Genomic DNA, 26,569 nt, shown 5'->3' with positions numbered 1-26,569 from the left:
CCCTACATTAGTCGCAGTCCCTATGTGTAGTGCGCAGTCACCTCTACATCTCAGTCCCTATGTGTAGTGCGCAGTCACCTCTACATCTCAGTCCCTATGTGTAGAGTCACCTCTAAGTCTCAGTTCCTATGTGTAGTGCGCAGTCACCTCTACATCTCAGTCCCTATGTGTAGAGTGCCACACAGACAGGTACGGCACTGATGGCAGCTGTGCCAGCTAGTGTTTGTTTTACTGACCAATCCATAAACGAATAAAATAAAGTATCAGCAAATGTGGACAAATAAGATGATCAGGGAAACGCTATGCACGACATATCGTCTAGTGTAGACACTATGGCAGGGGAGTTCTTTTTCACATGGGGTTGTTGCTATGGGAAACCGATCAGAATCTACTTATTTATTTAGTACCTTCTGGCCCTTAATCTGGTTCACTAGCAAAGGCAAATTCCTTCTCAAATGAACAAAACCATGTGCACTGCAGGTGGGGCAGATGTAACTTGTGCAGAGAGAATTAGATTTGGGTGGGGTTTTACTTCAAAGTGAGATCTATATTGCAGTGTAAATAAAAATCAGTCAGTATTTTCCCTGCACAGAAACAAAATAACTCACCCAAATCTAATTCTCTCTACACATGTTGCATCTGCCCCCCTGCAGTGCACATGGTTTTGTCTATTTGAGAAGGAATTTGCCTTTGCGAGTGTACCCGAATAAGGGCCTGTATGGGATGTTGCCTATAGCAACATCCCATGTGTAAAATAACTCGGTACTCTTTACCTAGAAGGGCGCCCACGACATTTAACATTTCCCCCACTATGTCCTTCAACGTGAGTGGTCTCGCAGGTCGTTAGCGCTGTCCTCCGTCAGCCCAATATGCCGTCATATTTTGACTATATCATCAAGTACAGCGTGTTCTGGGCTGGGTTACGCCACTGATCAATACCTATATTGTTCATTGCCTGGGCATTCAGGATACATTGCTAATGATATTGCAGGACACTAAGAAAGAGTCCCCTCGCATGGCTCGCTACGCTCGGCACATTCTTTTATTATTTTTATTCTTTTATGCTTTGCATTAGTTTTGCTATGTGGCCATGCTGAAACTGATGCAAGGCATGCTGGGATGTGTAGTTCATCAACATCTGGAGGGCCGGTGTTGCCCAGCCCTGCCCTAGTGGATGATAGGGCATGAAATACCGCCTGTCGTCACATGACGGATACAAAAAAAAGGTGAAAAACCCCATGTCTATCTTTTGATTGTCAAACTTAGCCCATGTTCATACCTTCCAACATTCAGAGACAGGGAAGCCTACGGCACGCGCTGATTTGGGGGGGGGGTGGCTACCAAAAAGGAGGCATGGCCTATACCCGCGACGCTCCCACGAGGCCGTGCCGACGTTTTCGCCGCTGTGGGCTGCTGGCTATGCCCCCAGCCCCTCTGGCTGCAAGAATCAAGGGGCGACAGGGGGGGGGGGACTCCCAACTACCCCCCGCGTGGGACACTGCCGGACGCGGGAACGTCCCAATAACCCAGGATGTTCCCGCTGTAAGCTGGACGGTTGGGAGGTGTGAATGTTGACCTAATGCATGTGTCGACCTAATGACCTTGTCGACCTTACCCCATGTCGCCCTTCATGCATGTCAACCTTGAGTGGTCGACCCAATGCATGTTGACCTTCCTCTTATCAACCTAGTGACCGGTTACCCTGGGACATACAACATCGGAGTACTTGGGTGCTGCGGATCCCTTGTGGCGCCATATAATTAAAGCATAATATTAATAATAGCAACAAGGCCCATGACAGCAGCCAGTGCACAGTAATACTGAGCCCCAGCCATAGTGCTGCACTCACACTGTTACACAGTATCTAGTGCAGCCTATTACCAAGACTAAGACGTCATTGGCTGCTGTGTCTGCCCATCATCGTACGCCGTCTCTAAATGGATGATGAATCTGCCTGTTGTCGCTTTCTGCCCCGCCCCTTAAGCATACTGGAAGCTCCCAATGGCTGGCAGAGCTGTAGGTAACCGCCCACTATATGTCATGTGACCGACCCCGGGCCCGTTACCTAGGAGACGCGTCCACGGCAACCGCCTGCTCAAGTGTGCTCCATGTAGTGCCTGCAGTATACAGTGTATAGGTGAGTGTGTCCTACAGTATATACAGCGCTGTGTGTCCTATATACAGTGGGGAGAGGTGTGTGTGTGTCCTATATACAGTGCTGTGTGTCCTATATACAGTGCTGTGTATCCTATATACAGTGGGGAGGGGTGTGTGTCCTATATACAGTGCTGTATGTCCTATATACAGTGCTGTGTATCCTATATACAGTGGGGAGGGGCGTGTGTCCTATACACAGTGCTGTGTGTCCTACAGTATATACAGTGCTGTGTGTCCTATATACAGTGGGGAGAGGTGTGTGTGTGTGTGTGTGTCCTATATACAGTGCTGTGTGTCCTATATACAGTGGGGAGGGGTGTGTGTCCTATATACAGTGCTGTGTGTCCTATATACAGTGTTGTGTATCCTATATACAGTGGGGAGAGGTGTGTGTGTCCTATATACAGTGCTGTGTGTCCTATATACAGTGGGGAGGGGTGTGTGTCCTATATACAGTGCTGTGTGTCCTATATACAGTGTTGTGTATCCTATATACAGTGGGGAGAGGTGTGTGTGTCCTATATACAGTGCTGTGTGTCCTATATACAGTGCTGTGTATCCTATATACAGTGGGGAGGGGTGTGTGTCCTACAGTATATACAGTGCTGTGTGTTCTATATATAGTGGGGAGAGGTGTGTGTCCTATATACAGTGCTGTGTATCCTATATACAGTGGGGAGGTGAGTGTGTCCTATATACAGTGCTGTGTGTCCTATATACAGTGCTGTGTGTCCTATATATAGTGCTGTGTATCCTATATACAGGGTATAGGTGAGTGTGTCCTACAGTATATACAGTGCTGTGTGTCTTATATACAGTGGGGAGCGGTGTGTGTCCTATATACAGTGCTGTGTATCCTATATACAGTGGGGAGGTGAGTGTGTCCTATATACAGTGCTGTGTGTCCTATATATAGTGCTGTATGTCCTATATACAGTGCTGTGTATCCTATATACAGGGTATAGGTGAGTGTGTCCTACAGTATATACAGTGCTGTGTGTCTTATATACAGTGGGGAGCGGTGTGTGTCCTATATACAGTGCTGTGTGTCCTATATACAGTGGGGAGGGGTGTGTGTCCTATATACAGTGCTGTGTGTTCTATATACAGTGCTGTGTATCCTATATACAGTGCTGTGTATCCTATATACAGTGGGGAGGGGGTGTGTGTCCTATATACAGTGCTGTGTGTCCTATATACAGTGGGGAGAGGTGTGTGTGTCCTATATACAGTGCTGTGTGTCCTATATACAGTGCTGTGTATCCTATATACAGTGGGGAGGGGTGTGTGTCCTATATACAGTGCTGTGTGTCCTATATACAGTGGGGAGGTGAGTGTGTCCTATATACAGTGCTGTGTGTCCTATATACAGTGCTGTGTATCCTATATACAGGTTATAGGTGAGTGTGTCCTACAGTATATACAGTGCTTTGTGTCTTATATACAGTGGGGAGGGGTGTGTGTCCTATATACAGTGCTGTGTATCCTATATACAGTGGGAAGGTGAGTGTGTCCTATATACAGTGCTGTGTGTCCTATATATAGTGATGTATGTCCTAAATACAGTGCTGTGTATCCTATATACAGGGTATAGGTGAGTGTGTCCTACAGTATATACAGTGCTGTGTGTCTTATATACAGTGGGGAGGGGTGTGTGTCTTATATACAGTGCTGTGTGTCCTATATACAGTGGGGAGGGGTGTGTGTCCTATATACAGTGCTGTGTGTTCTATATACAGTGCTGTGTATCCTATATACAGTGCTGTGTATCCTATATACAGTGCTGTGTGTTCTATATACAGTGCTGTGTGTCCTATATACAGTGGGGAGGTGTGTGTGTCCTATATACAGTGCTGTGTATCCTATATACAGTGGGGAGGGGTGTGTGCCCTATATACAGTGCTGTGTATCCTATATACATTGCTGTGTGTCCTATATACAGTGCTGTGTATCCTATATACAGGGTATAGGTGAGACTGTGTCCTACAGTATATACAGTGCTGTGTGTCTTATATACAGTGGGGAGGGGTGTGTGTCCTATATACAGTGCTGTGTGTCCTATATACAGTGGGGAGAGGTGTGCGTCCTATATACAGTGCTGTGTGTCCTATATACAGTGGGGAGGGGGGTGTCCTATATACAGTGCTGTGTATCCTATATACAGTGGGGAGGGATGCGTGTCCTATATACAGTGCTGTGTATCCTATATAAAGTGGGGAGGGTCCTATATACATTGCTATGTATCCTATATACAGAGTGGAGGGGTGCGTGTCTTATATAAAGTGCTGTGTATCCTATACATACAGTGCTTTGTGTCCTACATACAGTATATAGGTGAGGGTCCTATATACAGTGCTGTGTATCCTATATACAGTGCTATGTGTCCTATATACAGTATATAGGTTAGTGTGTCCTATATACAGGGAGGAGGAGTGTGTGTATCCTCCATACAGTGCTATGTATCCTACATACAGTCCTATATGTCCTATATACCATGTATAGGTGAGTGTGTCCTATATACAGTGCTATGTGTCCTATATACAGTGTATAGGTGAGTGTGTCCTATATACAGTATATAGGCAAGTGTATCCTATATACAGTGCTATGTGTCCTATATACAGTGGGGAGGGGTGAGTGTAGCCTTTATACAGTGCTATGTGTCCTATATACAGTGGGGAGTGGTGAGTGTAGCCTATATACAGTGCTATGTGTCCTACATACAGTATATAGGTGAGGGTCCTATATACAGTGCTGTGTATCCTATATACAGTGCTGTGTATCCTATATACAGTATATAGGTGAGTGTATCCTATATACAGTGCTATGTGTCCTATATACAGTGGGGAGGGGTGAGTGTAGCCTATATACAGTGCTATATGCCCTATATACAGTATATAGGTTAGTGTGTCCTATATACAGGGAGGAGGGTTGTGTGTATCCTACATACAGTGCTATGTATCCTACATACAGTGCTATGTTTCCTGTATATAGGTGTGTGTGTTCTATATACAGGGAGGAGGGGTGTGTATCCTATATACAGTGTATAGGTGAGTGTGTCCTGTATACAGTGCTATGTGTCCTATATACAGTGTATAGGTGAGTGTATACAGTGCCATATGTCCTATATACAGTATATAGGTGAATGTGTCCTGTATACAAAGGGGAGGGGTGTGTGTATCCTCCATACAGTGCTGTGTATCCTATATACAGTATATAGATGAGTGTGTCCTATATACAGTGCTGTGTATCCTATATACAGTATATAGATGAGTGTGTCCTATATACAGTTCTATTTGTCCTATATACAGTGCTATGTATCCTATATACAGTGTATAGGTGAGTGTGTCCTACATACAGAGGGAGGGGGGTGTATCCTCCCCAGGGCTGGGCAATAGCGGCCCTCCAGATGTTTATGAACTACACTTCCCAGCATGCCTTGCATCAGTGTCAGCATGGCCACATAGCAAAACTAATGCAAAGCATCCTGGGATGTGTAGTTCATCAACAGCTGGAGGGCCACTGTTGCCCAGCCCTGCTCCATACAGTGCTGTGTATCCTATATACAGTGCTGTAAATCCTATATACAGTATATAGATGAGTGTGTCCTGTATACAGTGTGTGTGTGTGTGTGTGTGTGTGTGTGTATCCTATATACAGTGTATAGGTGAGTGTCCTATAAACAATGAAGAGGGTTGTGTTTATCCTACATATAGTATATAGGTGAGTGTGACCTGTATACAGGGGAGGGGAGGTGGCGGTGTATCCTACTTACAGTGATGTATTTCTTATATACAGTATATAGGTTAGTGTGTCCTATATACAGGGAGGACGGGTGTGTGTATCCTACATACAGTGCTGTGTGTCCTATATACAGTGATGTGTGTCCTATATACAGTGTATAGGTGAGTGTGTCCTATATACAGTGTATAGGTGAGTGTGTCCTATATACAGTGCTATGTGTCCTATATACAGTGCCATATGTCCTATATACAGTACGGACGGTGTAATGGTTAGCATTACTGCCTCACAGTGATGGGCGCTGCATACTTCCAGGACATCGTGGCCGGACACGGGAGGGTAGGCAATCTCACTGAGAGCTTAAATCGCTGTTTGGGCTGTGCCTGTGTATCTGTTGGTAGCAGGTCACAGCGCTGGTGTGGACACTGCCCCCCCCCCCCCCCACAGCAGGGATTCCACTAGCCCACCAGGGTAACAGAGCACAGGCTGGAGGCAGTTCTCCTGAGGGGGAAACTGTCCTCCATTTTACAAAAGGCTCCATTACACCGGTGGGTGAAGTCCAGCATAGAGGGAGGTGGCGCTGGCCTGTAGCCACTCCCCCCGGCTTTAGGCGCCGATTCACCTCAGTGCTGCGTGCCCTTTATTCGCGTCTTCAGCTCCTCTCACAGAAGCTGGCAGCCATCTTCACCGCTGTGCAGACTCCTGTAAAAACATCACCTGCTGACAGGATTTTTACAACACTCCCTGCCCTACACTGCCTCTGGCTCATAGTGTATTGCACATTGTGATCTTTAGTTGGAGTGGTCCGCTTTCTACTGTATGTGTGTGTGTGTGTGTGTGTGATAAATCCATTGTGTTTTATTTTCGCCGTGTGTCACTGTGTAGCAATCGCCATCTTTTCATGGTGAAGTGGAATGTGAACTTCTAAAATAAAGGTTTTTTTTTCTTCAAATTTGGTGTTAAAAAAATCAGGAATTTTATACTGTGAAGGGGCATGCTATTTTTATTCATGTGCTTACAGCACATGAATATATATTTAATTTAAAATAATATATATATTTTTTACACATAACAGCCAGCAGGGGTCCGGGAGCCGAGAGACGTTCATTACATATTCATATATTCACTGCTCCCGATCATTACATATATCGGGAGCAGTGCTAGCGGCTTCTACCCGGTCCCCTGCTAGCTCTCCCAGGGGGCAGCCTGTGCTGCCTGGGTCCCGGGGAGCCCACCTCCCCCCCACATACATTCTGGGGCAGGCAGGGAGACTTCCATCTCCCTGCCTGCCACCGTCCCCCTGCTCCCTGCGGCGGTCAAGATTCACCGTCAGGGGCAGCGAGCCCCTGCGGCATTGAATATGGGGATAGGGAGGGCTGGCAGTGAAGGCTCCAGCCCTCCGGAACACGACGACAGTGAGCGAATCCTAAACAGGAGTCGCTGCACGTGCTGAATTTGCTCATTGAATACTGCCCCAAGTGTTAGCTGCCACCATGGCTAGTGAGGAACTCCAGCATGCAGAGTCACCATTACTGCGTTCATGCACCGCATGTGCAGCTGGACTCTCTGACCGGAGGCTCAAAAAAGTGCTACCTGCGCAGGCTCAGGGGTCTAAAAAGCCCAAAAAGCTGACGTCCTCTCAGTCATAACACAATGACTGATACTTCCCTGTCAGAGGGAGAGGCTGATGATCATGGGGACGAACCAGCACCGGTAGCACAAAAGGTGGAGGTCCCGCAGAATCATCACGCAGAGTTCCCCCACTCTGGCCATCTAAGAGGTCAGAACGGGGTTATGGAAAATTCCAGGGAAGAAATTCCCGATCCCTAAAAGGGTTACGGTCAGGTATCCGCTCGCAGTAAAGGATTGAAAATTTTGGGAAAACTCACCACTGGTGGATTCTCATGTGTCTAGACTGGATCAAACAGTCGGTATTACCAGTCACTTCGGCATCTTCGTGGAAGGATGTCACGGACAGAGACGGTTGGAACAGTGCTTGATGTCAGTCTTCAGCCCGGCAGGTGCTATTAATACACCTACAATGGCGACAACCTGTTCCGCTAGAGCAGTCTGAGACTGGATAAAGGTGATTGAAGCTGAACTTGCAGCGGATGTTTCAGATGATTGCATTGCATGTTTATCTCACGTGCAGCAGGCGGTCACTTATATCACGGAGGCCATGATGGATGCGGGACAGTTAGCTGCAAACGTTTCTGCGGTCTCGGTCTTAGCCAGACGCATACTCTGGTTACGCTCGTGGAAAGTGGACACAGAGTCCAAACGACCTTTAGAGGTTTTACGCTTTGCGGGGACGTCCTCTTTGGGGAGGAGCTAAATATACTAGTTGCCTCCCTTGCTGCAGCTAAGACGGCATGTCTTCCATCAGCTGCTACCTCTACTTCTACTAGACCAATGGTCCCTACTTTTTGCCCCTTTTGTTCCTCTGGAAAAGTAAGGGACAGGTGTTCTGCAGACAGGCGGGACAGGCCAAGTAAGCCAAACCCAAAAGTAGACAGCCCTGGGCAACCAGACAGGCTATCCCTAAGTCTGACAAACCCGCCGTCTGATGGGGAAGGCCTCCTTCTGGGCGATCCCAGAGTGGGGGACCAACTTCTCTTCTTCTCAAAAGAATGGCTCAGGTCGACATCGGACTCTTGGGTGGGAGAAGTGGTGACCCATGGGTACGCTGTGTCCTTCAATGGACGCCCCCCTCAACAAATTATTCCTACAACCTTACCGAAACATCCCAGGAAAAGGGCCTGTCTGCAGCAGGTACTAGATTCCCTTTTACAATCAAGAGTGATTGTACCGGTACCTCTGCAACAACAAGGTCAGGGTTACTAGTCAACACTATTTTTGGCTGCCAACCCAAACAGATCCTTCAGACCTATCCTAAACCTGAAATCACTGAACAGGATTGTGAAGGTGTCGAAGTTCCGCATGGAGACGCTGTGGTCCATTGTATTGCTAAGTCTCACCAACACTCTCTGCATTTTGCCATACTGCCGGACCACTACCAGTTCCAGGCTCTCCCATTAGGGTTAGCCCCGGCACTGAGAATATTCACAAAGGTAATGGAATGACAGCCTCCCTCAGACATCAGAGTGTACGAGTCCTTCCCTATTTGGACGATCTTCTGATCCTAGACAATTCCCGGGAGATGTTACTGAACCATCTTCAGCTAACGAAGGAATTCTTACTAAGACACGGATGGCTGATAAACTGCAAGAATTCCACTCTGGTCCCATTCAGCCAGATGCTGCCCCTGGGGGCACTATTAGACTCTGAAGCTCAGAGACTAATTATTCTTCCTCAGGAGAAATGTCCTGCGCCGCTGGAGAGTCTCGATACACCAGGCCACGCAAATTCTGGGCCTGTTGGTGTCGACGTTCGACATGGTCAAATGGGCGCAATTCCATTCTCGTCCACTACAGAGATTGATTCTGGCCAGGCGGGATGGCCATCTGCAGTCTATACACTCCCGGACGATGTGCCTGACCACGGAGGTCACTAAGGTGGTGGTTGGACCAGACACACTTGCAAGTGGGAAGGCCATTTTGGATTCTGCAGTGGGTACTGCTCAGCACAGACTGTGGGGCTGGGGAGCAGTAGTAAAATCCCGATCCTTGCAAGGAAAACGGTCTCAGGAGGAATCCAAGTTACCAATAAATATACTGGAACTAAGGTCGGTGTCCAGCGCACACGAGTTAGCACAGGACAGAGCGGTTTACATCCGGTCAGGCAACGCCACCACGGTGGATTACATGAATCAGCAGGAGGCACAAAAAGGGTGAAGGCCATGAGGGAGGTATCCATGATCCTCCAATGGGCCAAGTGACATGTGCCAGCCATCTCAGCAGTACTCCTCTCAGGAGTTCTGAATTGGGAGGCCATCTTATGGGCCCCACACACAGGGCGACATTCAGGCATTTTCTGAGCGATGTTACTAAATCACTCAGAAAACGCATGTAAATCGCTGCATGTGTGTGTGTGTGTGTAGACCACACAATGCTTTAAATGCGCGGCCCCACCATTCTGAATCTGCCCAAGATTCAGAATGGACGGGCCAGATAAATTCAGTGCAATAGCTCAGAAGCTCCAGTACATCTCCCGCATGCAGGGCCGGTGCAAGGCACCGGAGCGCCCCAGGCGAGTTGGGGTGGGGGCGCCCCGGTGCCGGGGGGAGGGAGGGGGTGGTACCTGTGTAAAAAAATTGCTGCCCCGGCGTCCCTGCAGTGCTGGGGCGGTCAGGGGTGTCCATGCTGTAGGGGTACCTGCGGCGCCGTCATGTGTATAAAGCTGGCTGCGGCCGGCGGGGTCCCTGTAGTGAATAGCAAATAACTAGCGCTTCCCGTGCCGCCGCGCGCATAGCGCTAGTTATTTGCTATTCACTATAGGGACCCCGCCTGCCGCAGCCAGCTTTATACACATGACGGCGCCGCAGGTACCCCTACGGCACGGACACCCCTGACCGCCCCAGCACTGCAGGGACGCCGGGGCAGCAATTTTTTCATACAGTTCGCTGGGGGTGAGGGGCGAACTGCCACCCTCTAGGTGCCGGCGCCCTAGGCAAATGCCTAGAGCTGCCTAGTGGTGGTGCCGGCCCTGCCCGCATGTGTGGCACGGGCAGATGAGAAGGGCCTCTGATCGGGCGATGCGGCACCCCCGCCACGCGTGACACAGCCACAGCCGCACTGGTTAATGTGTGAGCAGAGTGATGGGGCCGCTGCGGCTGGGAATGAGCCGGCTGTACCATGTTATCTCCTATCATCCACAGTACGCCGGACGCCCAGCCACAGCCGCACTGGTTAATGTGGGAGCAGAGTGATGGGGCCGCTGTGGCTGGGAATGAGCCGGCTGTACCATGTTATCTCCTATCATCCACAGTACGCCGGACGCCCAGCCACAGCCGCACTGGTTAATGTGGGAGCAGAGTGATGGGGCTGCTGTGGCTGGGAATGAGCCGGCTGTACCATGTTATCTCCTATCATCCACAGTACGCCGGACGCCCAGCCACAGCCGCACTGGTTAATGTGTGAGCAGAGTGATGGGGCCGCTGCGGCTGGGAATGAGCCGGCTGTACCATGTTATCTCCTATCATCCACAGTACGCCGGACGCCCAGCCACAGCCGCACTGGTTAATGTGGGAGCAGAGTGATGGGGCCGCTGTGGCTGGGAATGAGCCGGCTGTACCATGTTATCTCCTATCATCCACAGTACGCCGGACGCCCAGCCACAGCCGCACTGGTTAATGTGTGAGCAGAGTGATGGGGCCGCTGTGGCTGGGAATGAGCCGGCTGTACCATGCTTATCTCCTATCATCCACAGTACGCCCGACGCCCAGCCACAGCCGCACTGGTTAATGTGTGAGCAGAGTGATGTGGCTGCTGTGGCTGGGAATGAGCCGGCTGTACCATGTTATCTCCTATCATCCACAGTACGCCCGACGCCCAGCCACAGCCGCACTGGTTAATGTGTGAGCAGAGTGATGTGGCTGCTGTGGCTGGGAATGAGCCGGCTGTACCATGTTATCTCCTATCATCCACAGTACGCCGGACGCCCAGCCACAGCCGCACTGGTTAATGTGTGAGCAGAGTGATGGGGCCGCTGTGGCTGGGAATGAGCCGGCTGTACCATGTTATCTCCTATCATCCACAGTACGCCGGACGCCCAGTCACAGCCGCACTGGTTAATGTGGGAGCAGTGTGATGGGGCCGCTGTGGCTGGGAATGAGCCGGCTGTACCATGCTTATCTCCTATCATCCACAGTACGCCCGACGCCCAGCCACAGCCGCACTGGTTAATGTGTGAGCAGAGTGATGTGGCTGCTGTGGCTGGGAATGAGCCGGCTGTACCATGTTATCTCCTATCATCCACAGTACGCCGGACGCCCAGCCACAGCCGCACTGGTTAATGTGTGAGCAGAGTGATGGGGCCGCTGTGGCTGGGAATGAGCCGGCTGTACCATGTTATCTCCTATCATCCACAGTACGCCGGACGCCCAGCCACAGCCGCACTGGTTAATGTGGGAGCAGAGTGATGGGGCCGCTGTGGCTGGGAATGAGCCGGCTGTACCATGTTATCTCCTATCATCCACAGTACGCCGGACGCCCAGCCACAGCCGCACTGGTTAATGTGGGAGCAGAGTGAGCGGGCCGCTGTGGCTGGGAATGAGCCGGCTGTATAAGTAGCCGGTGCAGCAATTACTGGCGCTTATGCCCCATCCACACACAGTAGGGCAGCGATATCTGCCTGTAATCCGCAGGAACATTGCCCTACACTTACAGCTCGGGGAAAACAACGTCCGCAGCCTTTTCTACACGTTCAGCTGGATTTGGCTCTGACTCAAAGACCAATCATGAAATGACTGGCATGCTAAGTGCTGGCCGCGCGTCGTACAGCGCACATCAGACGGCAATAAAAACAACAAACGGTGGGCAGTGACGACATACAAAAAAGGTTGACATGACTTTTTCAGTGTTTTTGTGGTGTTACATGGACCCCCAATTAAAAAAATGAAAAATATTGTGAAAAATTTATGTCAACCTTTATGTCAATGTCGACCTTTTGGCGTTGAGCTATTGACCGTCTGTCAGATGCCTTCCGGATTGTGCCTGATAGGGCGACGTGGCTGAAGCACATGGTGATTGGTGCGGGGTCCCCGGGCAGCCGGTATTACACGGGGCAGAACTGTGTGTGTGTGTGTGTGTGTGTGTGTGTGCACCTAGCACATGGCTCGGAGATCAGCCTGGTACATGGCAGCGACTGTGGGTGATCGGGGGATTCTGCCAGCTGCCGGCAGGACTATGAATCAGCGCTGCTAAATACATGGTGGCCCGGCCAATTGTGGGGGCTTATTCACCTCATGTCCTTCCTGTGGGCGCACATTAAGTGTTCCTCTATAATGATTAACACCTTCACTCCCACACAGCTGCTTATACTATTGCTATTATATATCATTATATGTCACCCTGCAGGGGGAGGGGCTGGCTCCTAGCTCCCTTCTGTCTGTGTCACTCTGCAGGGGGAGGGGCAGGCTCATAGCTCCCTTCTGTCTGTGTCACCCCGCAGGGGGAGGGGCGGGCTCATAGCTCCCTTCTGTCTGTGTCACCCCGCAGGGGGAGGGATAGGCTCATAGCTCCCTTCTGTCTGTGTCACCCAGCAGTGGGAGGGGCAGGATCATAGCTCCCTTCTGTCTGTGTCACCCTGCAGGGGGAGCGGCAGGCTCATAGCTCCCTTCTGTCTGTGTCACCCCGCAGGGGGAGGGATAGGCTCATAGCTCCCTTCTGTCTGTGTCACCCAGCAGTGGGAGGGGCAGGATCATAGCTCCCTTCTGTCTGTGTCACCCTGCAGGGGGAGGGGCAGGCTCATAGCTCCCTTCTGTCTGTGTCACCCCGCAGGGGGAGGGGCAGGCTCCTAGCTCTCTTCTGTCTGTGTCACCCTGCAGGGGGAGGGGCAGGCTCATAGCGCCCTTCTGTCTGTGTTACCCTGCAGGGGGAGCGGATAGCGCAGGGGGTGGGGCTCAGTCACAGGTTACATTGTGCCCGCCTCTCTATAACCACATCGGTGTGTTCTCTAGGACCCAGTATATGAAACATGTCGGGCGCAGAGATCCTCGCTGTGTCACCTGAGCTGCGTCCTGTGAATGCATTGGACCAGGAGAGACCGGGGGATGTGGATGCCCCACTTGGCAGCAGCAGACCTATTGAAGATGGTAAGCCCTCCCCCTTATGCCATATATGACAGAACTGTGATCCGTTATATGGAGAACGTAGGCGGGGTTTTGGTAATAACTGTCTCCTCCCCAGAGGCGTACCTAGATATCCGTAGGCCCCATAGCAAAAGTTTGTAAGGGCCCCTATTTATCAACTGATGGTGATAAATGTATCTAAAACATATTACTTAGACAGCAAAGATGGGCCCCCTTCAGCTCTGGGCCCCATAGTTATTATACCCTTGCTCCTTCCCCTATCGCGGCCCTGCCAGGTCAGAGCATTAGTTCCTGGCGGAGGTAACATATCCGTATAATGCTGCTTCCAGCACAGTGCACACAGTAGCTGTATCCATACAGGCTGGGGCCCGGTATCTCCGGCTGTATGCCCTTCCTGCCAGGTAAGGAAAGATCGGGATCCAGCTTGGGCAGATGGAACCACTTCCCCTTCGTCCTACCTGGTCATTAATAACCTGTACCCATAGTCCACTGTCCGACAGGAGCTGACAGACCGATTAGTGCAGGCCTTGCCAAACTGTGGCTCCCCAGCTGTTGTGGAACTACAAGTTCCAGCATGCCCTGACACAGTTCCAGCTTTCCTCAGGAGTATGGGCATGCTGGGATATGTAGTTTCCCACCAGCTGGGGAGCCTCTGGTTGTCCAGGCCGTGATTAGTGATTGCCTGTGTATCAGTGAGGCGTATTAGATGTTGTTCTGCCTCTCGCTGCCCGTGTTTGGATAATAATGCCACTCACAGCTGGCAGACGGGATCTGGAAGCTGGCAGTATTGTGATCGGGACAATAAGTTTATGTGGAAAGAGGGTGATCATTGCCGGTGACGTCAGCCTCGTAATGAATGACGCAGACTCCGCCGCTGTGAAATTTCTCCGCTTAATCATGTAATTGATGTTTGTTTCACAGGAGTGACAGAACAAGACAAGTCTCCCTCCTCTGCTCCTGTGGAGGAACACTTAGATCTGGTAAGGAGGCGGCAGAGACCCTGTTCTGTGTCGGCCATGTCTAGTCTGCATGCAGCGATCTTTCAGTTACTCCGTCCCCCCATGTAAGCAAGGCATGCTAGCCTGCCAGCCTATGTACCCCCCTCCCCAAACATCAGCACAATCCTCTGAGCTCTGATTGATCACTGCGGACGACCCCATCATGCATATATTATCATCAGCGCAGTCTTTGTCACTGTGCACAGCTGGAGACTGGCGACATGTCTGCCATGTTCTTTCCCCAGCCTCCCCTCCTTGGGAAATCAGCATGGCATGACATGTAACTTCTTCATAATGCACACGTTTCTTCTCAGAGGTGAGGCTGATATCCAGGAATGTCTTACCTGCACTGACACTTCCACGTTCCGTCACAGAACACTCTCTCGATATATGTTCTATTACGCAAGAGTGACATCACTGCTCTAATAATATAAGTTATATTATACAAATATGACATCACTACTATCCTGTTCTGTTGTACAGCAGTGATGTCACTGCTCTCCCAATATAAATTATATTATACAGAAATGACATCACTACTATTCCATTATGTTCTACAGCAGTGATGTCACTGCTCTCCCAATATAAGTTATATTATGCAGAAGTGACATCACTACTGTCCCATTGTGTTCTATTATACAGGAGTGATGTCACTGCTCTCCCAATATAATTTATATTATACAGGAGTGACATCACTACTGTCCCATTGTGTTCTATTATACAGGAGTGATGTCACTGCTCTCCCAATATAAGTTATATTATACAGAAATGACATCACTACTATTTCATTATGTTCTACAGCTGTAATGTCACTGCTCTCCCAATATAAGTTATATTATACAGAAGTGACATCACTACTGTCCCATTATGTTCTATTATACAGGAGTGATGTCACTGCTCTCCCAATATAAGTTATATTATACAGAAGTGACATCACTACTGTCCCATTGTGTTTTATTATACAGGAGTGATGTCACTGCTCTCCCAATATAATTTATATTATACATGAGTGACATCACTACTATCCCATTGTGTTTTATTATACAGGAGTGATGTCACTGCTCTCCCAATATAATTTATATTATACATGAGTGACATCACTACTATCCCGTTATGTTCTATTATACAGGAGTGATGTCACTACTCTCCCAATATAAGTTATATTATACATGAGTGACATTGCTATTGACCAAATCTAAGTCCCTATCCACCAAATATTGCCAGAATACACTACCTTTGTGTTCCGTGTGTAATCTACATGAATATGTGACACTGGCAGCCAGGGGCAGCGGGCCTGTAAGGGATGCAGGAGATGTGGGGAGTGTCTCTGGCTGCTTCTGCTGAAGCAGGGTTTGTTCTATGCTGCGAGCGGAGGGGTGGGGGGATTCTGGGTAGCAGCATCTGGCCATGTTTTCCTCTTTGCACAACAGATGTTAGCGACATGAAATCATTAGTCTGCAAATGTTCTCGCCGGGAGGCAAGGAAGACAATTCTGCAAACCTAATTCTCCATCAGCCCCCTCTGCGTCCTGTGCTATCCCGGTGTATTGTTCCTCACTGTCGCTACAAGGTCCTGTTATTCCATGTAATCCCATTATGTGATGTTACATAAGTGCTCCTCTGTATACACCATTACCTCTTCTTTACACTCCCCGAAGTACTGCACGTAACACCTCATTATAACTCCCTGTATTACTGCACGTAACGCCTCATTATAACTCCCTGTATTACTGCACGTAACACCTCATTATAACTCCCCGTATTACTGCACGTAACGCCTCATTATAACTCCCTGTATTACCTCATGTAACGCCTCATTATAACTCCCCGTATTACTGCACGTAACACCTCATTATAACTCCCCGTATTACTGCACGTAACACCTCATTATAACTCCCTGTATTACTGCACATAACACCTCATTATAACTCCCCGTATTACTGCACGTAACACCTCATTATAACTCCCTGTATTACTGCACGTAGCACCTCATTATAACTCCCTGTATTACTGCACGTAACGCCTCATTATAACTCCCTGTATTACTGCACGTAACGCCTCATTATAACTCCCTGTATTACTGCACGTAACGCCTCATTATAACTCCCCGTATTACTGCACGTAACGCCTCATTATAACTCCCCGTATTACTGCACGTAACGCCTCATTATAACTCCCCGTATTACTGCACGTAACGCCTCATTATAACTCCCCGTATTACTGCACGTAACGCCTCATTATAACTCCCTGTATTACTGCACGTAACGCCTCATTATAACTCCCTGTATTACTGCACGTAACACCTCATTATAACTCCCTGTATTACTGCACGTAACGCCTCATTATAACTCCCCGAAGTACTGCACGTAACGCCTCATTATAACTACCCATATTACTGCACGTAACGCCTCATTATAACTACCCATATTACTGCACGTAACGCCTCATTATAACTCCCCGTATTACTGCACGTAACACCTCATTATAACTCCCTGTATTACTGCACGTAACGCCTCATTATAACTCCCCGAAGTACTGCACGTAACGCCTCGTTATAACTCCCGTATTACTGCACGTAACGCCTCATTATAACTCCCCGTATTACTGCACGTAACGCCTCATTATAACTCCCTGTATTACTGCACGTAACGCCTCATTATAACTCCCCGTATTACTGCACGTAATGCCTCATTATAACTCCCCGTATTACTGCACGTAACGCCTCATTATAACTCCACGTGTTACTGCACGTAACGCCTCATTATAACTCCACGTGTTACTGCACGTAACGCCTCATTATAACTCCCTGTATTACTGCACGTAACGCCTCATTATAACTCCCCGTATTACTGCACTAACGCCTCATTATAACTCCCCGTATTACTGCACGTAACACCTCATTATAACTCCCTGTATTACTGCACGTAACACCTCAGTATAACACCCTGTATTACTGCACGTAACGCCTCATTATAACTCCCTGTATTACTGCACGTAATGCCTCATTATAACTCCCTGTATTACTGCACGTAGCGCCTCATTATAACTCCCCGTATTACTGCACTAACGCCTCATTATAACTCCCTGTATTACTGCACGTAACGCCTCATTATAACTCCCTGTATTACTGCACTAACGCCTCATTATAACTCCCTGTATTACTGCACGTAACGCCTCATTATAACTCCCTGTATTACTGCACGTAACGCCTCATTATAACTCCCTGTATTACTGCACTAACGCCTCATTATAACTCCCTGTATTACTGCACGTAACGCCTCATTATAACTCCCTGTATTACTGCACGTAACGCCTCATTATAACTCCCTGTATTAGTGCACGTAACGCCTCATTATAACTCCCTGTATTAGTGCACGTAACGCCTCATTATAACTCCCTGTATTACTGCACGTAACGCCTCATTATAACTCCCTGTATTACTGCACGTAACGCCTCATTATAACTCCCCGTATTACTGCACGTAACGCCTCATTATAACTCCCTGTATTACTGCACGTAGCACCTCATTATAACTCCCTGTATTACTGCACGTAACACCTCATTATAACTCCCCGTATTACTGCACGTAACGCCTCATTATAACTCCCCGTATTACTGCACGTAACGCCTCATTATAACTCCCCGTATTACTGCACGTAACGCCTCATTATAACTCCCTGTATTACTGCACGTAACGCCTCATTATAACTCCCTGTATTACTGCACTAACGCCTCATTATAACTCCCCGTATTACTGCACGTAACGCCTCATTATAACTCCCCGTATTACTGCACGTAACGCCTCATTATAACTCCCTGTATTACTGCACGTAACGCCTCATTATAACTCCCTGTATTACTGCACGTAGCACCTCATTATAACTCCCCGTATTACTGCACGTAACGCCTCATTATAACTCCCTGTATTACTGCACGTAACGCCTCATTATAACTCCCTGTATTACTGCACTAACGCCTCATTATAACTCCCTGTATTACTGCACGTAACGCCTCATTATAACTCCCTGTATTACTGCACGTAACGCCTCATTATAACTCCCTGTATTACTGCACGTAACGCCTCGTTATAACTCCCTGTATTACTGCACTAACGCCTCATTATAACTCCCTGTATTACTGCACGTAACGCCTCATTATAACTCCCTGTATTACTGCACGTAACGCCTCGTTATAACTCCCGTATTACTGCACGTAACGCCTCGTTATAACTCCCCGTATTACTGCACGTAACGCCTCGTTATAACTCCCTGTATTACTGCACGTAACGCCTCATTATAACTCCCTGTATTACTGCACGTAACGCCTCATTATAACTCCCTGTATTACTGCACTAACGCCTCATTATAACTCCCTGTATTACTGCACGTAACGCCTCATTATAACTCCCTGTATTACTGCACGTAACGCCTCGTTATAACTCCCGTATTACTGCACGTAACGCCTCATTATAACTCCCCGTATTACTGCACGTAGCACCTCATTATAACTCCCCGTATTACTGCACGTAATGCCTCATTATAACTCCCTGTATTACTGCACGTAATGCCTCATTATAACTCCCCGTATTACTGCACGTAATGCCTCATTATAACTCCCTGTATTACTGCACGTAGCACCTCATTATAACTCCCTGTATTACTGCACGTAATGCCTCATTATAACTCCCTGTATTACTGCACGTAACGCCTCATTATAACTCCCTGTATTACTGCACTAACGCCTCATTATAACTCCCTGTATTACTGCACGTAACGCCTCATTATAACTCCCTGTATTACTGCACGTAGCACCTCATTATAACTCCCTGTATTACTGCACTAACGCCTCATTATAACTCCCTGTATTACTGCACGTAACGCCTCATTATAACTCCCTGTATTACTGCACGTAACGCCTCATTATAACTCCCTGTATTACTGCACGTAACGCCTCATTATAACTCCCTGTATTACTGCACTAACGCCTCATTATAACTCCCTGTATTACTGCACTAACGCCTCATTATAACTCCCTGTATTACTGCACGTAACGCCTCATTATAACTCCCCGTATTACTGCACTAACACCTCATTATAACTCCCTGTAGTACTGCACTAACGCCTCATTATAACTCCCTGTATTACTGCATGTAACACCTCATTATAACACCCCATTTTCCTCCACGTAACACCTCATTATAATACCCAAATGACTCCACGTAGTGCCTCATTACACTCCCCGTATTACTCCACATAACACTTCATTATAACTCCCCGTAATACCCCATATAAAGCTTTATTATAAGGCTCCACCTAACGCCCCATTATAACTCCTCATTATTACCCCCCGTAACGCCTCAATGAGCTGAGCAGTATGAGCCCTGCCAATTGGATGTTACCGTGCTTTGGCTTTGTGCCGACATTAACACAAAAGAAAGGTCACAAGCAAAATTTTACTTTGGAAATATTGACACATGAAAGAGTTAATATTTCCCTGCCCAACAAATCATCCCCAACACCAGCCCAACGTGCTCTAGATCCCCCTCCTGGGTCTTACTGGAAATGTCATCCAAGTAGGTCAGAACAAAACCTTCAGTAGGTCATCGATGACATGCTGGAAGCTGTGTGGCATGTTCTTCCATCATGGCATAACCCTATACAGACCCAATGGGGCGACGGACGCCGTCCATTCCTGAACCTTTTGTGTTCCGTGGGATATGACAATATCTCTTACTCAAGTTAACACTGGTCATATACTTTGCTCAGCCCAAGGGATCACGAAATCACTACGGTGCAGTGGTTTGGTCACATCATGCTGTGCAATGCCTTGTCCTTCTTGGTCATCAATACAGATGGGAATCTCCATACACCTTGCCATGGCCAGATCACACCTAGCAGGGCGAGAGTTCTCCAGACTCTGAGGCCATTCAGTAATTAGAAGCTCCAGATACTGGAAGACTCCTGTGTCTCCATAAGTAAGTCCGATGTTGGACATGTAGCTATTACAGCCTATAGAGTATTCTTCTGTTTCCCATTGAACCATTTGCATGTCCTTTAGTCTGGGGATGTGTCAACTGCACCAAAACAATAGACCAGCTCATAAACGGAGTCCCTCTTTTTGGCAAAGACCCGAAAGGGAACATGAGCGTTAGGGTTCCCAAGCCGTTAACTTGATGACACATGATGATCTGGACACCAACATTCCAGACCAGAAATACTCCTGTCTTAGATGGTTCAGTGTTCATTGTCCTGTCTTATTGATGTTGGGGCCACTGACATTAATTGCTCAGTAAAACTCCACAAGACCACCAGTTGTTCCATAGTAGGCCTATTGCGCTCAACTTTCTTGACACACCACTACTTTAGCCCCTGCCTCAAACCCTAATCCCTGCAAAGCCACTGCCAGCTTGGCACCTCATGACTTCCAGGGATGGTTCAGGGAGCTGAGTTTCTTTGACTGCTCTCCTTCGTCCATGAGTCTCACGTTGGGGATCAAGTTGGGGATACTAGGGCCAGTCAGGATGGGTCAGTCATGGCAGTCATCAGGTCTTCTCTACTCACTGTTGAAAGTCTCCATGGTTGCTGCTGTACTGGGGCACCTAGCACATCTAGTGAGCACCGAGTGCATGCCATAATTGTCCCGGACCCCATCAGGTCCACCTGGAAATGGGCAGCCCTCCTGGCACCACAATGCTCTGGTTAAAGTTAATGAGAACTAGGGTTGTCTGTACAGTTCCGAACCTCACTAGGCCACAAGCCCTGAGAACCCACTATACCCCTATACCCCCTGCTAGAACCTCCTGAACTTCTACCTAGTTATGGTAACCGCTAGTAGGACCTTGTGAGATGGTCTTGTGTCTCTTCCCAGAAACCAAACTTGAAGCAGAGGATTGTTCTCCGGCACCTCCCACCAGAGATATGGACCCCAGAGCTGGATGCCGCCTTGGACCACTTTGTTTCAGACATCACACAGGAGGCTCTATCCGTGTACTCTGATCCCCACACCGGTCTGCATGCGGAGCCCAACATGCCATCACAGGTAGGTCATGTCTGGTAGCACCTGCTGCCCTCTGAGTCCCGGACCTGTAATACTAATTGTATGTCCTCTGACAGAATGTGGAGCAGTTGGTCTATTTCATCAGGAAAGAGAGGAGTCCGCTTGCTCCTGAGAACCTACAGGAGAACCTGCAGTTTGGATCTGTGCGAGGTTCCTACATTGTAGCTCTGCTCAGGCTCATGAACGGGGTCTACACTCCCTACATCTTCAGCAACACCAGCTGGCCGGAGAGTATCCGGAACAACTTCTCGGCCCATGCCCACCGCTTCCTGGCAGCGCTCACCGGTGAGGATAGTCTTGCTCATGCTTGTCATATTAAAAGTAAAATACTTCATCTTATCTAATGATACAAATTGTCCAGGCCTTGCAGTGTAGTTAGGTAACACCTGAAGGCATTGCAGTGTTGTTAGGTAACACAAGCAGGCATTGTAGTGTCATTAGGTAACACCTGAAGGCGCTGTAGTGTCTTTAGGTGACACCCACAGGGGTTGCATTGTTTTTATGTTCCCACTAACCTGCCTCCTCTTCCACCTGCAGATGTCCGGTACAAACTACAGGGACACACTGTCCTCTACATCCCCATCGAAGCCATGAACTTAAATGCTGAGGTTGCGGTAAAGGACAAAGAGATGGTTCAGAGGTTGGAGAGTGAGTATTTCCTTAAAATCAGAAAACATTTCCATAGTTTCTCTAACACATTCTGGGTTTAATCACCTTCCATGTGGTTCTTGGTCCTTCTGAAGGCATCAAAGCGTTTCCGACATCCATGGCACTACACTGTGCTCATGTTGGCCTCAGCAGATGCCTTGGACTTATAAATGTGGTGGCAGAAGAACTTGGAAAAGGGTAGAAGTTGTTACTAGTTGAGAACATGGTTTATCATCCTCAGAGGGAACAGTTTAGAAAAAAATGGGCAAGAAAACTAGTTGCATACACGGAGGTGGTCAACTCAGTCAAAGTCTTGAAGAGTTGAGGGAAATGGACTGAGACCACTTAAAATAACCAGATCTCTCCAGACAGCTAAGAGAAGGGGAGGCCATATCCTCCACCCCGTTCTGTGTCATTATTTTTCCTTTTGTTTAATAACTTTCTCTATTCTGCATCACCTAAGCGATAAAAGAGACATGAGGTCTTATTGTGCTAACGTGTAGACGTCCGTGTTTTGTCCCACCACAGCTGCCATGGTTCACTGGACCCGTCAGATCAAGGAGGTCCTGAGTGCACAAGAAGCACTGGAGATGGGAGAGAGCTCCGGGCCCCTGGAGGAGATTGAGTTTTGGAGAGACAGGTGCACCGATCTCTCGGGCATTAGCACCCAACTGGACAAGCCTGGGGTCAAGCATATTGAGCTCATCCTTGAGATGGCCAAGTCTTCATATGTGGGACCGTTCAAGAAACTGTCCAAGCAGATCCAGGTGGGAGAAGGTTGGAAGATCTTCTTCTGGCTTTGTCAATGTAATGATCATGATCTGTTCTCTTCTATCTTCCTATGCTATCTTCACTGTCAACCTTCTCTACGTAAGCCACCAGTGGGCGTCTCGGGCTGTGCACATCCGGGCATAAGGACCTCCATCTTTTGCAGCGACACTAGAATAAAAACGCAGATGTTACTGCCGCATACGACGCCGCCACTGCTGCCCTGACTCAAAATTAGCCCCTCTGTCTAATATGTCTCTTCCCTCCGACAGGATGGGTCTCTCCAAGCTCAGTCCAACCTGAGCTTCCTGTCTGTGCTGAAAGAGCCCTTTGAGGAGCTGATGTCCCTGACACTTAAGCAGATTCCTGGCAAGCTTCCCCGTCTCCTCAGCCTCGTCCGAGTCATCTGGGTTAACTCTCCCTACTACAACACCCGCGAATGCCTCACCTCACTCTTCCGTAAGGTAAGACTCCTCAGGGATCGCGGCAGCACACTCCACTTATGGCGTATGGCATAACATATGAGCCCAACATATCATGATAATATAATATTCATTTGTAACCAGACAGAATTCCCCCAGGTCGCTCACACCTGGAGACCTGACCGTGTCACTTACTTTTACAGATAAGCAATGAGATAATCCGTCTCTGTAGCCGGGAGATTTCTCTAGACCGCATCTTTGATGGCTTCATCACATCTAGTCGCGAGGTGCTGAAAGACTGCATCGCGTGCTGCACGGCGTGGAAGGAGCAGTACGTGAGCGCTGCGCAGCTTCATCAGAGGTAAGCAGCGCAGCCAGGTCCACATTATTAATGCATATGTATTTATTGAAGAACAATAAGAGGAAAAAACATCACATTATCTGGATACTACAGCGGAACGGTTCGCATTGCCTGTAAATAAGGTGCACAATGACATTGTATGGTAGGGCATGGAATTCCGCCTGTCGGCACATGTTGGCTCCAAAAAAATTAAAGGATGGTCTGCACCTAGGCTGGCTTCTCCAGGAGTTATCAGGCCCACAGATATATGCGATGGCCCTTCCTTATACTCACTGTGGTGCTTGCATAACGGACATACACATAAGAGATCAGGTCACCCTCAGCGCAGACATACACATGAGAGATCAGGTCACCCTCAGCGCAGACATACAGATGAGAGATCAGGCCACCCACAGTGCAGACATACAGATGAGAGATCAGGTCACCCTCAGCGCAGACTTACACATGAGAGATCAGGTCACCCTCAGCGCAGACATACACATGAGCGATCAGGTCACACACAATGCAGACATACACGTGATAGATCAGGCCACGCACAGTGCAGACATACACATGAGAGATCAGGCTACTCGCCAGCAAAGACATACATATGAGAGATCAGGTCACCAACTGCACAGACATACACATGACAGATCAGGTCACCTGCAGAGCAGACATACACATGAGAGATCAGATCACCCACAGAGAAGATATACACATGAGAGATCAAGTCACCCTCAGCACAGACATACACATGAGAGATCAGGTCACATTCAGTGCACACATACACATGACAGATCAGGTCACCCGCAGCGCAGACCTACACATGAGAGATCAGGTCACCCTCAGTGCAGACCTACACATGAGAGATCGGGTCACCCACAAAGAAGACATACACATAAGAGATCAGGTCACCCACAAAGAAGACATACACATGAGAGATCAGGTCACCCTCAGTGCAGACATACACATGAGAGATCAGGTCACCCACAGCACAGACATACACATGAGAGATCAGGTCACCCACAAAGAAGACATACACATGAGAGATCAAGTCTCAAGCAGCGCAAACATACACATGACATTTCAGGTCACGAACAATGCAGACATACAAATTATAGAGATCAGGTCACCCGCAGAGCAGACATACACATGACAAATCAGGTCACCCACAGAGAAGACATACACATGAGAGATCAGGTAACCCTCAGTGCAGACATACACATGAGAGATCAGGTCACCCTCAACGCAGACAAACACATGAGAGATCAGGTCACCTTCAGTGTTGACATACACACGAGAGATCAGGTCACCCACAGCACAGACATACACATGAGAGATAAGGTCACCCACAGAGAAGATATACACATGAGAGATCAAGTCACCCTCAGCACAGACATACACTTGAGTGATCAGGTCACCTTCAGTGCAGACATACACATGACAGATCAGGTCACCCACAACGCCGACATACACATGACAGTTCAGGTCACCCGCAGGGCACACATACACATGTAGGATCAGGTCACCCACAGCACAGACATACATATGAGAGATCAGGTCACAAGCAGCGCAGACATACACTTGAGAGATAAGGTCACTCACAATGCAGTCATACACATGACAGATCAGGTCACCCACAGAGCAGACATACATATGACAGATCAGGTCACCCACAGAGCAGACATACACATGACAGATCAGGTCACCCACAAAGAAGACATACACATGAGAGATAAGGTCACCCACAACGCAGACATACACATGACAGATCCGGTCACCCACAATGCAGACCTACTTATGAGAGATCAAGTCACCCACAATGCAGACATACACTACAGATCAGGTCACCCACAACGCAGACATACACATGAGAGATCAGGTCACCTGCAGCACAGACATACACATGACAGATCAGGTCACCCACAACGCAGACATACACATGAGAGATCAGGTCACCTGCAGCACAGACATACACATGACAGATCAGGTCACCCACAACGCAGACATACACATGAGAGATCAGGTCACCTGCAGCACAGACATACACATGACAGATCAGGTCACCCACAACGCAGATATACACATGAGAGATCAGGTCACCTTCAGTGCACACATACACATGAGAGATCAGGTCACCCACAATGCAGACATACACATGAGAGATCAGGTCACCTTCAGTGCACACATACACATGAGAGATCAGGTCACCCACAATGCAGACATACACATGACAGATCCGGTCACCCACATAGCAGACATACACATGAGATCAGGTCACCTGCAGCGCAGATATACAAGTGAAACATCAGGTGACCCACAGCACACACAGATCAGGCCTTCAGTGCACTATACATATGAGATCAGCTGCATGTATGTGATTATGTCATGTATGTCATCATGTTACGTGTGCCCTTGCACCATGCCGATCGTTCCCACACATTGCCTGATGTCTCTTGTTGTTACAGGTTTTCAAAAGTTGGATGGGTTTTGGATCAGACCAGTATCTTTGCACAAGTGGATGCCTTTATACAGCGCTGCAAAGACCTGCTGGAGGTATAGAGCTTATGCCAGGTTACCTGTTCTCTCCTGCACTAGTATGACATGAGTCTGCCCCTCCCCCTGCAGGGTGATACAGACAGAAGGGAGCAATATGAGCCTGCCCCTCCCCCTGCAGGGTGACACAGACAGAAGGGAGCTATGTGCCTGCCCCTCCCCCTACAGGGTGACAC

The 26,569-nt window shown here is 48.4% G+C and overlaps 1 protein-coding gene across 1 annotated transcript in view; it reads left to right on the top strand.

Annotated features, from left to right (window-relative positions):
• The first annotated feature begins 2,054 nt into the window (after nucleotides 1–2,054).
• DNAH2 (dynein axonemal heavy chain 2) overlaps nucleotides 2,055–26,569 on the top strand; it is a 133,279-nt gene continuing 108,764 nt past the window's right edge. The window contains 10 exon segments of the mRNA XM_083185671.1: nucleotides 2,055–2,137; nucleotides 13,475–13,609; nucleotides 14,528–14,586; nucleotides 21,471–21,641; nucleotides 21,716–21,944; nucleotides 22,197–22,307; nucleotides 22,836–23,074; nucleotides 23,348–23,539; nucleotides 23,701–23,858; nucleotides 26,306–26,393. Of these exon segments, the coding sequence (XP_083041797.1) occupies nucleotides 13,492–13,609; nucleotides 14,528–14,586; nucleotides 21,471–21,641; nucleotides 21,716–21,944; nucleotides 22,197–22,307; nucleotides 22,836–23,074; nucleotides 23,348–23,539; nucleotides 23,701–23,858; nucleotides 26,306–26,393 (1,365 nt within the window). The 5' untranslated portion in view covers nucleotides 2,055–2,137; nucleotides 13,475–13,491.

Source organism: Crinia signifera, chromosome 4 (assembly GCF_055691185.1).
Source record: "Crinia signifera chromosome 4, ASM5569118v1, whole genome shotgun sequence".
Taxonomy (NCBI): domain Eukaryota; kingdom Metazoa; phylum Chordata; class Amphibia; order Anura; family Myobatrachidae; genus Crinia; species Crinia signifera.
The sequence above is the reverse complement of the archived record's forward strand: the minus strand, read 5'-3'. Positions and strand labels throughout refer to the sequence as shown.